The following is a 14,146-nucleotide window of genomic DNA, read 5'->3' as shown; positions in this document are numbered from 1 at the left end:
ATGGAAAGGCTTATAAAAAACTTAACACATTTAAATCTCAAAATCCAAAACACCACACTAAAACCAAACTCTAACACAATTCTATTAATAAACTCAAATCTTAAATTTTTTGGCACTAAAAAGTTGCCAACCTCTTAATAATGGATGTTGGGATTAGGATGAATATTTGAGAGGGAGACTTGAAACAGACTCTTATGGTGATACAGAGCTCAGATACGTGGAAGATTAGTGGCTTAGAAATGAAATTTCAGAAGTCAAGCTACTGCTACTTTGCTAGGGGTGTTTTGAGAGATGTGAGGTCTTTATTATTAAGAGGGAAGAAATGTAGTTGCCCATAAATTGGCTAGTCATTCTCAATTTGTTTTAGACCTGATTGTGTGGATGGAAGAGGTACTTTTCTTTCATCCAAAATCAAGTGTCTCTTGATGTGTAGCTCGTTAATGTTTTTTTAATGACAGTTGATGAAATTTCTTTCAAAAAAATGATTGTAGTCGACATGAGAAATATATATATTTTTTTTCATTTTTATCAACATGAGACAAAATTTCCTATTCAACAAAAAAACTCATAATGAATGATGAAATCAAAATCTTCCTTTCCACAAATTGTACTCCACCAATCTCAGTGTGACACTTGTGTTCCTCTCTCTCTTTCTCTCTCTCTCTTGGGTGTGGAAAATGTAAAGATATTACAAATTTTACTATATAGTTTTTTTTTTTTTTTTTTTTTTTTTTTTTTGAGAGAGAGTTGTAACATATGACGTCTACTTTTGATGATAGTTCTTTATTATCTAACCAAGACACCAATCAGTTTCGATGTAGGCAGAAATTGAACCTCAGATTTCTTATTCTACTAACAGAGACTTTACCAGTTGAATTAACTAAAATCCACTACTATATAGTTATATATATAACATTTACAAATTGATGTGATAATGAGTGTAATGGGTAGATTTCAAAAAAGACAATTAATGAATTTTTAAATTAATTTTTTTAGGACCGATAACACATTAGTTTGTAAATGTGATGTAATTAAATTTATAGGAAAAGTAAATTTCCTGTCACATTTTTTGTATTTCCAATTTACACTTCACCAATTGTATTATGCTACTTATTTGGTTTTTTTTTTTTTTTGGCATTCTAAAATTTAGTGTTTTTTTAAGGAAAGTAAAATAATACTTAGCAAGTTGTAAGTTGTGATCAGTAGGGTATAAAATGGAATAAAAAGAATGTGATTGAGGATTAATTTGTGTTTTCTACTTCACCAATTTTTTACACACACACACACACACACACATATATATATATATATATATATTGTACATTATTTTAAAGATAGTTACATATTTTGCTAACCCCGTAGTTCAAACCCTAATTTTCTTCAACATTGAATAATCAATAAAATCTTTAGAAAAATTAATACTGCACCAATGTCTTTTGAAGATTCACAAAATAATATCCACCAAATTTTTCAAGGAGGGGGGTTTTGTACAAACGTTTGAGAAAAATGTTATTTCAATACATTTCTCAATAGGTTGGTGTAATTTATCCAGTTATATATAAATGCTTAATATGATTACAAATTTACAACCATCATTTGTAACTGTTCTTGTATTAGACCAGCAAGGGAAAGACAACTCAAATTTTTCATTGATGTTACTGCATGTTCAACAACCATTCAAGATTCTCAGAAGCTTGATGAAGGTAGAAGAAAACCAGATCTACCAATTTTCAACATAAGCACCATACTTGCAGCAGCCGTCAATTTCTCTCCTACTAAAAGACATGGTCAAGGAGGATTTGGCCCGGTCTACGAGGTACTTTCACCTTATACATGATAAGCATCTAAGATAACTATACAACTTTGTTAAATGTGAAGCAATGCTTATTATTGTACGACTTGAATTTTGTACATCTGGGGCAAGGTTGAGGTCAAAAAGCTAGTATCATAGTTGTACAAAATTATGAGCAGAAGCTCTCACAATTTGTTATTTTAATTTCTAATAACGCCATGTGTAAGATAATATTTGGTGGAGGCCGTGGACGTGGTTTATAAGTGGCACATGCATAGTGATAGATACAGTAAGAAAAATCATAATAAGTTATTAATATTTGTAACTCTCACTTAATATATTAATAATTTTAAGTCACAATTATAATTTTAGGGTCAACTAGCCTATGGACAGGAAATAGCAGTAAAAGCACTCTCAAGAAGTTCAAGGCAGGGCATAGAAGAATTTAAGAATGAAGTCATGCTAATAGCCAAACTCCGGCATAGGAATCTTGTGAGGCTTTTTGGTTGCTGCATCCATAAAGAAGAGAAGATGTTAAGCCATGAATGCATGCCAAATAAAAGCCTAGACATTTTCATCTTTGGTATACCATTTCTTGCTTCACTTATGGCTTTCAACTATCTATTCTTTCTTTCAAGAATTATCATAACTGTAGTATAGTTAAAATCAAGTTCATTACAAATTATGATTTTAACTTCAACTGTTTTTCAATATGCATTATGGATAGACACTTTCATTTTTTTGATCCAGAAGAAATCAGAAGGAAATTGTTGGATTGGAGTAAGCGATTTGAATTTATTTCTGGTATTGCTCGAGGGGTCTTATATCTTCATCAAGATTCAAGACTAAAAATTATCCATAAAGATCTAAAAACAAGCAATGTACTACCTCGATGCTGCAATGAATCCAAAAATTTCAGATTTTAGTTTGGAGATGACCAAATTGAAGCAAATACAAATAGTGTTGTTGGCACCTAGTAACTCTCTCTCTCTCTCTCTCTCTCTCTCTCTCTCTCTCTCTCTCTCTCTCTCTCTCTCTCTCTCTCTCTCTCTCTCTCTCTCTCTCTCTCTCTCTCTCTCTCTCTCTCTCTCTCTCTCTCTCTCAATTGCATTCATATCTTCAATACACCCCTTAAAACTCAACGGTAGGGAACACCAATTGAGTTTGCATTAAAGATAAGATAAGTGGGCTACACACGCACTAACACATCGACAACAAATACTAAAAGCAAAAATCACACAATTATTATTATTTTCTTTTGTTCAATTGTGTGAGGGATTTCACAATTTGCTCCAATACCAATGGGCTTGGTCTGCAATCGAATGCTATAAAAGATATGTACCCCCTCATCCTTCACCAATTGGTGGTTGGATGGATTGGTAAGGCACACGGTCCGACAAGTGGTATCAGAGCCAAGGTCATAGGTTCGAGTCGTTGGAGCCACATTGTAAGGGAGGGATTGTGAGGGATTTCACAATTTGCTCCAATACCAACGGGCTTGGTCTACGATCGAATGTTATAAAAGATATGTGCCCCCTCATCCTTCACCAATTGGTGGTTGGATGAATTGGTAAGGCACACGATCCGACAAATTGCAATGGATATATAGCACTAGATTATGCAATGGAAGGATTATATTCTACCAAATCAAATGTCTTTAGCTATTGTGTCTTAACACTTGATATAATTAGTGGCAAGAGAAATAATCACTATCATGTTGCAAGTCCATGCCTAAATTTCATAGGACATGTAAGTAAAATATATTATCATTTTGTTTTGAATTAATGAACTTCACCATAGAAGTATCAAGTATGATACTGTTACATTTTCAGGCCTTGGATTTATGGATGGAAGGCAAAGCCTTGGATGTAGTCGACTCATCATTGGGTCAAGCATATCCTACTCATGAAGTTTCAAGAAGTATTCAAATTAGGCTTTTATGTGTGCAAGAACAAGCAATGGATCGACTAACCATGGTAGAAATTGTATTCATGCTGGGAAATGAAACAACTCTTCCCACACCAAACAAGCCAGCAGTTATCAATAGAAAAAAAATATAAATAATGGTCCAGACTCATCAAGTTCTGAAGTAGCACCTTGTTCAATCAATGATGTAACTGTGTCTGTGCTTGAAGCTTGTTGAAGTATGCACTTATTACTTATACTACAATTTCATATTTGAGGAAATACAGTGCTTGTGGTACTTTATAGAACACTCCAGTGATAAACTTGTTGGTACACGTTCAAGTTTTCTATGGTTTGAAAGAACACTTACTATGCCATAATCTCTTCAATAGAATACTCTAGTGGTATTCTACCAATAAACTTATTGGCAGAAGTTCAAGTTTTTTGTGGTTTGAAAGAACACTTACTATGTTATAATCTCTTCATTTTGACTCGTGGTGAAAATCTCTAAAATGATTTCATGTGGAGAATACTCTAGAGATAATATTTTCTAATTATTTAGGCTCAAGAAGGTTTGTTCTTAGCCAAACTTGATATGGTAACTTTTCTTCTTAGAATTTGATGAACTAGGGGTAGTTTTGTATAAAAATCATTAGTTTTAAGTCGCCAAGCTTTCAAAGTCAGTTATAGTTTGTTGCAATTTCACTTGATTGAGCTGTCGAATGAGGGTTTAGCAAACTCCTCGAGACAACATACTTATGCCAACTTCAAATGGTTATATTTTATTCATTTCAAATTTGAATTTATTGAAATTTGTGTCAAATTTAAAGTATCAAATGTATACTTTTTTCTTTTTTCTTTTTAGGAATCAAGCGTACACTTTCCTATGAAACAAGTTTCACTCAAAAATTAGTTATGGGTAAAACATATGGATAAAAAATATGAATTGAGTTTAATCTCGTCATCTTTGAATAGCTTTTGACCTACATTTAACCATAACACAATTAGTATAAACCCAAATATAATGTTTTGGCGCCAAAATTTTTGAAGACATCTATCAATCCAAGTATATATTTAATGAAGAAGAAGAATCAAAGTCTTTCTAAAGACTTTAATTTTGGCAGTTAAAAATTTGACATTTTCTTAAATATTAAAAAAAACTTGTATGTGGCAATACTTGGACACAATAAATTTAAGGAATCATTCAACACATTATAGTTTATAATGTGGCTTTCCATGAGACGAAAATTCTTTCTTTAATTAAGATGAGACTAAATTTCTAAGTCAACCAAAAGTTTCTAGAATGAAGAATCATAATCTATTTTTAATATATATATATATATATATATATAAGAGTAACAAAATGAACACAAGATATTTGATTGGTTTGGTTTGTTGAGTGAGTTTTTATCCATATCCTTAAATAAAATGTAAAAAGTATAAACACATTAACAAAGAATGCTAAAAACAAAAATCATAATTATTTTTATTTGTGCAATTGCAGTGAATATATGTCACCGGAGTATGCAATGGAAATATTATATTCTACCAAATTAGATGTCTTTAGCTACGGTGTCTTAATACAAGAGATAATTAGTGGCAAGAAAAACAACCACTATCATGTTGAAAATCCTTGCCTAAATTTGATTGGACACATAAGTAAAATATATTATCATTTGGTTTTGATTTGATGCACTTCACCTTGGTAGTACTCTAAGATTATACTATTAATTTTTCAGGTCTGGGACTTATGGGAGGAAGGAAAACCCTTGGATATAGTTGATTCGTCATTGGGTCAAGCATATCCTCCTCATCAAGTTTCAAGATGTACTCATATTGTCCTCTTTTGTGTGCAAGAACAAGCAACAGATTGACCAAGTATGGCAGAAATTTTATTCATGTTGGGAAATGAAACAAGTCTTCCCCCTCCTAACAAGCCAGCATTTATCAACCGAAAAAATATAAATTATGGTCTAGATTCATCAAGTTCTGCAGAAGCAAATGCTTCACTTAATGACAACATTTTTTGTGTTTGAAGCTCTTTAAAGTCTGCACTTATTAGTTGAACTACATTTTTCATAGTGGAGAAACTACTGTGCACGTTTGTTCGATCGTTATATTTTACTATAAAGTACCAAAATTTTCTTTTAAAATTTAAATTTGTAGTATTGCAGTTGATAACGTGAGAAATGCTGAGAGAATTTGCAAAGTTAAGTTATGTTACCAAATTGTGCTATCAATTAAAACCAAATGACTTTCTAAAAAAAAAAAAAAAAAATTAAAACCAAATGATCATTAAAAGTTTTAAGGAAAAATTGAAACTTTACAAAATCTAAGCACCAAACTTGAATTCACTAGTATATTTTAGAGTTAGAAGTATAGTTCTATCCTTTTTACAAAAGAAAATAAAAATATTTATCATGAATGCATTTGACTTTTGTTTTTACTATTCTGTTTATTTCAACAACAATATTTTCTAGAAAATAAGTCATTTTTTCAAAAAATATTTTCTATAAAACTATATCATTTTTCTATGTTAGGTAGAGTGGATTTTAGGAATGATGGAAAAAAAATGAGAAAAAATGAGAAGAAAAAACTTTTTTGAGAGTGTTTGGTTGGGAAGGGAATAGGAGAAAATGATGGTGGGGCTGGATGTTTTCTTTCTAGGCCCACAAAAAAGTTTTCTCCTCAAAATGGGGAGAAAACCAGGGGGGGTGGGAGGGGGGGGGGGAGGGGATTCTAATGGGTGAATGACAAAAATGCCCATGTGCAAGTTGCACATGGGTTTAAGTATGCTGCTCCTTTTTTTTTATTCCTTTTTCTTTTTTCAATTCAAGTTTTAGTAAGTTTTTTTTTTTTTCTCATTCTTTTTTTTTTCTTTCTTTCTTTCTTTTGCTTTCCTATACGTTGCCTCTTCCTCTCTTTATTTTTTTTTTCTTTTGATTTCTTATGGCCGTGGGCGTGACAGCATTTGTTTTATTTTTCTTCTTCTTCTTCTTTTTTTAGACGTGATTTTTTTTTCTGGACATTTTTTTATTTTTTAATAAATTTTGGTGATTGTATTTTTTTTCTTTTTTTTTTGTCACTTTTTTTTTTAATTGCGCATCATTTTTTTAATAGGGAAATATGAGTAAATTTATACAAACTCACTTTTTCCATCCCTCCACTTTTTCACTCCCAACCAAACAAAAAAGAGGAAAATTAAAATATTTTCTATCTTTCCACTTTTCCTAACTTCCCATTTTTACCTTGCTGTGAGATAGAGTCTATTTCCAAAAACATTTGGTGGAAAACAACCTCTTAAAGTAAGCCATACTTTTTTTGTTGACCAAAAATAGTTTTCCTTTATTTATTTATTTATTTTTTTTGAGGAAAATTTGTGTATAATCCCTTCCTCTCATAGATGGGTGGGTCCCACCCACTATGGGGCCCACCTCTGTGTGAGAGAGAGAGGGAGCATACTCCTGGAGTATGCAATAACAACCCTTTTATTTATGCGACTAACATTGGAAAATACGGAAAACTATCTTTATATAAGGATTTCAATCAAAACAAATAGATCTCAAACAACAAAATTATTATCATCTTCTTCATTTTTATTGAAAAAAAGTAAATATTCACATTCCTTTTGTTTTGTTTGTTTGTTTGTTTTTTTCTTTTTTGGGAGAAACTCACTTCTATGGTAGAAATTAATTTTTTTTTTTAAGATAAATTTTCTTATTTTTCTTTGCTAGATTGTGACTTTGGAAATAGTTCAAAAAAATTTATTGTCATTTGAAAAGTAAAGAAAGTGATGCACATTATAATTCCAAAATTTGCTTAATGCAGTATAGACTTTTTTTATTTTATGAAAATAAAGTATAAAAATTGCACTAAAGTCACCACTTATAATTAAGATCAAGATAATTAAACAACAAAAGGAAAATGGCACCTTAACCCTCCAATCACGGTGTTTGCAGCACAATAACGTTGTTGACATTAGAGGGTTTAGGATTTAATGACCTCCCAATATCCACCCGTCGGCCATCACTTAACTTCCACCCAATAAATCAACTTTGGAAAATTGGCATTTGGTATATGTTCTTTGCAATTTGATTGTCATAATTAATACATCCGTTAACTAACTCCTATAATAGACAAAACTACATTATTGGTCCCTGAAGTTTATCCTATGACTGCAATTTGTTCCTTAAGTTTTCAAGTAAGCACAATTAGTTTCTCAAATTTTAAAAATTAGCAGTATAAGTTGTTTTGTTAACAATGTGACATTTTTTAATGAGAAAAATGCAGAAATTATTTTACACATTATAAAACTATTAATATCAAAATATTGAAGTAATGAATAATACCAAATTAAAATCTGAAATCCAAAATCCCAATTTGATAACTGAAACCTCAAATTTTTGTTGCATTCACTTTTGATATATTAATGAAGAGAAGATCTATATCCCTCTGATCATTAGCTGGATTTGCATGGTTTGGGCACTCAATCGTAGACCACGCCCAGTTTGAACACATTCTTTTTGTCACCTTAATTCAAAGTTTCAGTTTCCATCGACTTCGTGTTCAAACATTTATTTGCTTTCATATATTGACAAAATCTATCACAAATACTATTTCAAGTTTATTTCTTTTGTTATAACCAAGGAAGACAATATCGTACCGGAGGCTATACCAGTTTGGCCAGCGATACGATATATTTCGGATACCGGTCAATACCGGTGTACCGTTTCGGGTTTCCCACTACTTTTAACTATTTTATACAATAAACAAAGTTATATTTCTAATAACTTAATATATCACTTTAGCAACTTTTTATATTTTTTGATTGAGTTATCAACATATAAATATATAAAAGTGAAAACTATTAAATAATCAAACACCCACCAAACTCAATAAATGCCAGCCCCATGTGTCAAAAGATTGGTGAGACCAATTCAAAATATCATCTCAAAATATCATCTGATGCTTTGAGAAAATCAAAAGGCAAGTGTACTCTTTTGACCAAGCATACAAGTTACTTAGTATTTACATTGAAGTAGCAAAAGGTTAGACTAGGGAAGAGTGCAGTGTAGAGAACAAAGTTACAAAAATGTCAACAATAATGAAGTCGAAGTGTAGAAGAAGAGGTGATTCAAACTTCATTTTGCAAAGCTATTGTGCATTTTTCTTTCATTTTTCTCCTTCTTTCTGCTGGGTTTTCTTGGCTTACTCAGATTTGCACCGCCATTAGGATTTTAAAATTAAACTACCAAAATTATAAATAAATAAATAAATAAATAAAAGCATTTCGTGTTTCTGCCCAGTATCCATTTACCGACCGAAACAGCCGGATTTCACCAATACGGCCGGTACGAAATAGGGGGTGTGTCTGTACCGGTGCACTAGTCGGCACGGTATATACCGACCGGTACGGTACGGTATCACCCACATTGGTTATAACTGGATAGGTGATGTGTTACATAATTAAAATAGGGAAGGAATTTGAAATGGAACCAGTTAAAATTAAGATTTGATTTTAGAACTAGATTAATGGGTTTCTAACATGTAAAATAAATTTTGTATCTTTTTCACTAAAAAAATGCCACATTAGTAAAAAAAGGCAAGCTCACTATATCACTAGCCTCATAAGCAACACTAACAACAGCAGTTAACTGAAGAATTAATATTGCTCATTTTTAAAATTTGAGAGATTAATTGCGCTCACTTGAAGCTTAATTAAGAAACTAATTGCACTTATAGGGTAAATTTCAGGAACCAATAATGTAATTTAACCTTGAAAATATGACCTTTAAGATCAATGATACTTCTCCTATGTAAGAGGAAGAATCAGATTTTGACCCACAGTGTAAATCAAAATTGGATATGTCTTGACATTTGAGTGTTTTAACATATATATAGTCTTTAAACCCTAACATAAATAAGAAAATGGTAAAACCTAGAAGCACTTCAATAACTGTATTGCATTATATTCTTTAATTGACCAATAACCCACAAACGTCAATTTCTTTTCAAATCACAATTAAATCAATCTAACCATGCATTTAAATTTAATGGGCTAATTACAACTTACTCACTTGTGGTTTAGCCGAAATTTAAGTTGTCTATCCGTGGTTTGAAATTTGGCACTTTACCCCCATAAAGTTAGCTGAGTTAGGGTTTCGTAATTCAATTCTGTTAAAAATGGGGGCTAAATATGTATTTTTGCTCTCTTTTATGTTTTTCTCCTCTCAAGATCAAAAAGTGAGCTTTTGTAAAAGTTAAGAACAAATATTACCACCACCATAGAAGCTTCTCTTTATGACTTTGTCTGCAAGTTCTCGTTTATGAAAATCATTGTAGAATTTTGAGCACATGTTCCTTGTGTCTGCCATTCCAAGGCAACCACAACCATTAGCGCAAGGTGAAAGGTCCACCTTTATTAAAACTTGTTGTGGTTCCTTGTCTTCTTTGGTTGTCTTGGGGAGTTCTTGCTTTTGAAAATCTTTTATGTTTCTTATGTTTTGAGAGGAAAGAGACATAAAAGATAGCAAAAATATATATTTAGCCCCATTTTACAAAACCATAATTGTGCTAACTTTAGGTGTGTAAAATGTCAAATTTAAAACTAAAGATAGAAAACTTAAATTTCAGCCAAACCACATATGAGTAAGTTGTAATTAGCTCAAATTTAATTGAAAAACTTAATCTAGGGTCAAATGATTTTTTGAAAACTTTTTATTTTTGAAAGAAAAGCTTTTTTTCTTTTATTTCTTTCAAACAAGAGAATAATCAAAATTTTTCTAAAATAGATCATTAATAAAAATACCTTAAAAACACTCATTACCCTGGACCTTAATAAAAACTGGAGATACATTAAATTTTTCATAACATTTTTACAACAAATCATAAGTAGTTAGTTATTATTGGTTCAAAATTGAACCTTACACTAAAATTACTTTTTTATACCAATAATAACAACCAATAATAACTCATCATTTAGAATTTGTTATGAAAATATTGTAAAAATATTGTGGATATATAGTTCGGCACATGAGACTGGACTTAAATTTCTGACTCGGTCAGAGTTAGAATATGAACAAAAACGTCATACACATTCCTTGTATCATATATTTAAAAAGCCTTATGTATTCAACAGTCTCAACCTCTGTTTCCAGTTAGCAAAAAGACTTATCCATTATCTACAACCTTACTCGTCATGATCATATATTTTGCTAAGGGGTTTCTACTTCTACAAACATTTCTTCTATTTGTTTTTTCCCAGTTTGGCACTTCGCAAAACATCTCTGGTGGGTTTCTTACTATCAGCAAACCCATCAGAGATGGTCAAGTTTTAGTCTCGAAAGGAGAAACTTTTGCGTTTGGTTTCTCTCGTCCCGGAGTTTCCACCAACCGCTATGTTGGAATTTGGTATACTAGAGCTGAAGATAAACCCATGTTGTGGGTTGCAAACAGAGACAACCCTATCAATGATACTTCTGGAGTTCTCTCAATTGATGTTCATGGAAACCTAGTACTCCATGTCAAAGATCGAAATCAGCCCATCTGGTCCACAAATATTACCTCAAAATCAAGCAACAACAGTACTGTTGCTCAGCTCTTGGATTCAGGAAATCTACAACTGGTTCTTAACGAAACAGGTGAGGTACTATGGCAAAGCTTTGATTATCCAACTGATACGTTTTTTACACACCTGAAACTTGGGCTAGACAGAACAACCGGTCTGAATCGAATCCTTAGATCCTGGAAGTCCAAAGATGATCCAGGAACTGGGAATTGCTTGTATATGCTCAGCACCAACTCCTCCCCAGAGTCGTATTTGTACAAAAGCAACATTTTGTGGTGGCGTTCTGGTCATTATAATGGATTTAGATGGAGCGGGATACCCGGATACATACAAGCTAATTGGCTCTTGAAAATAAGTCTGGTGAACAACCAGACTGAGACTACTCTAAGTTGGATTGATCTCCCTCCAAGAGCATTCTCAAGATTCGTGGTAACTGAATCAGGGTCTATTGAACACTATACGATGAGTGAGGGAGATAAAAACTATGTTTATGAGGGGTCAGCGCCGTTGTTGAGCCTGTGTGACTATTACGGCAAGTGTGGTACATTTGGTAAATGTCAACTTCAAAATGATACTCCATTTGAATGCACTTGTCTACCTGGGTTCCAACCCAAGTCACCAAGTGAATGGTCTCTGAGAAATACATCTGGTGGATGTGTAAGAAAGCGTGGACCGGAATCTATATGCAAGAGTGGTGATGGGTTTGTGAAGGTAGAAAGTGTGAAGCTTCCGGATAGTTCATTTGCACAACTTGATAAGAAGCTGAGTTTGAAGGAGTGTCGGCAACAATGCTTGCAGAATTGTACTTGCACGGCGTATGCAGGTATGGATACACAGGAGCAAGTTGGGTGTTTGAGATGGTATGGTGATTTGATAGATACGAGTGTGTTAATTGGGGGCCAAAATTTGTACGTTCGAGTGGACGCGCTTGAGTTAGGTACTCAACAATTTACTAAGGCATAAATATTTGATGTATTCTAATTGCGATTTATTATTATTATTTTTTTTTTAATCATCTTAGTTGTAAAAAAGAAACTTCAAAAACTGTGCACCACTTTTGTTGCGTTAACAGAGAAATTTACTTGTTTACAGCTCATTCCAATGGGTTCTTTGCCAACAAGAAGAGGCAAGCAATTATGATCGTGGCCCTGCTTGTTACTCCATTACTAATTTTCCTCTGTGCATATTGGTTGATCAGGAGAAAAAGGAAAGGTACGCCGTGTTTCCTACGTGTGTGAATTATGGTAGAGGTGCTACAATTATTTTGTTACATAAATCTTACTAATTATGGGTTAATTTAATTTTTAAACATAAATTAAAAATATTATTTAAAAATTTCTTTATGTTGATGATTTAATTAACAAAAATTATATTTAGAAATTTATTTTAATATGTTGTTGATTACTTAACAATTATATTTATTATCATGTTAATTTACCCCCTTGCAAGCACACTCAAGATTGGGTGGACTAGAATGAGGCAAAACAGGGTAGGTAAAACTGTAAAAGTCATTACTGGAGGGTAAGGTAAGTGCGCTACCGTTCCTTTCAAATGGAGGAATGAAGTAGCAAAGAATACCAATAGTTGTTATAATACCAAACTAAGAAAAAGAATTTTTCATCTATATAGGAAAAAACTACACAAGACGAGGTGTGACAAGTTTGATTTCTTTGGAAAGAAAACGATAAACTCATCTCTTTTTAACCTTGAAATCACCAATTTTCTTCAAAGTTGAATAATCATTATAAGTTTTAGAAAAATTAATATTGCACCAATGTCTTTTCCAGATTCACAAAATAATAGCCACCAAAGTTTTCTAGGAGGGGAGTTTTGTCCAAACGTTTGGGAAAAGTGTTATTTCAATACATTTGTCGGTAGGTTGCGGTGTAATTTGTCCAATTATATATAAATGCTTAACATGATTACAAATTTACAACCATCATTTGTAACTGTTCTTGTATGAGAACAGCAAGGGAAAGACAGCTCAAAGTGTTCAATAATGTTACTGCAAGTTCAACAACCTTTCAAGCTTCTCAAAAGCTTGATGAAGGTAGAAGAAAACCAGATCTACTAATTTTCGACATAAGCATCATACTAGCAGCAACAGACAATTTCTCTCCTACTAAAAGACTTGGTCAAGGTGGCTTTGGCCCCGTCTACAAGGTACTTTCACCTTATACATGATAAGCATATCTAAGATAACTACACAACTTTGGTTAAATGTGAAGTAATGCTTATTTATGTACGACTACAATTTTGTACATCTGGGGCAAGGTTGAGGTCGAAAAGCTAGTATCATAATTGCTCAAAATTTTGGGCTGAAGCTCTCACAATGTGTTATTTTAATTTCTAATAACCCCACATGTGTAAGATAATATTTGGTGGAGGCCATGGACGTGGTTTAAAAGTGGCAAATGCATACTGATAGTATAGTAAGAAAAATCATAATAATTTATTAATATTTGTAGCTCTTAATTAATATTTTAATATTTTTTTTGAGAAAGAATATTTTAATAATTTGAAGTCTCAATTATAATTTTAGGGTCAACTAGCCCACGGACAGGAAATAGCAGTAAAAACACTCTCAAAAAGTTCAAGGCAAGGCACAGAGGAATTTAAGAATGAAGTCATGCTAATAACCAAACTCCAGCATAGGAATCTTGTGAGGCTTTTTGGTTGCTGCATTCACAAAGAAGAGAGGATGTTAATCTATGAATACATGCCAAACAAAAGCCTAGACTTTTTCATCTTTGGTATACCATTTCTTTCTTCACTTATGGCTTTCAACTATCTAATTCTTTCTTGCAGGCATTATTAAAACTGTAGTATAATAAAAATCAAGCTAGAGACAAATTATGATTTTAACTTCAACTGTTTTTCAA

At 32.3% G+C, this 14,146-nt stretch overlaps 1 protein-coding gene across 3 annotated transcripts in view; it reads left to right on the top strand.

Moving 5' to 3' along the window:
- Positions 1-14,146, top strand: part of LOC126727322 (G-type lectin S-receptor-like serine/threonine-protein kinase At1g11410) — a 127,939-nt gene that overhangs the window by 33,239 nt on the left and 80,554 nt on the right. Inside the window, exons 1-5 of one of the 3 annotated variants that reach the window (XM_050432924.1) lie at positions 10,856-12,201; positions 12,357-12,476; positions 13,052-13,138; positions 13,234-13,427; positions 13,807-14,017. In XM_050432924.1, the coding sequence (XP_050288881.1) occupies positions 10,896-12,201; positions 12,357-12,476; positions 13,052-13,138; positions 13,234-13,427; positions 13,807-14,017 (1,918 nt within the window). In that variant the 5' untranslated portion in view covers positions 10,856-10,895. Of the gene's footprint in view, positions 12,202-12,356; positions 12,477-13,051; positions 13,139-13,233; positions 13,428-13,806; positions 14,018-14,146 lie in introns of those variants that run through there. The other 2 variants (XM_050432925.1, XM_050432926.1) reach the window with 2 other exon arrangements.

This window comes from Quercus robur, chromosome 5 (genome assembly GCF_932294415.1).
Source record: "Quercus robur chromosome 5, dhQueRobu3.1, whole genome shotgun sequence".
Taxonomy (NCBI): domain Eukaryota; kingdom Viridiplantae; phylum Streptophyta; class Magnoliopsida; order Fagales; family Fagaceae; genus Quercus; species Quercus robur.
The sequence above is the reverse complement of the archived record's forward strand: the minus strand, read 5'-3'. Positions and strand labels throughout refer to the sequence as shown.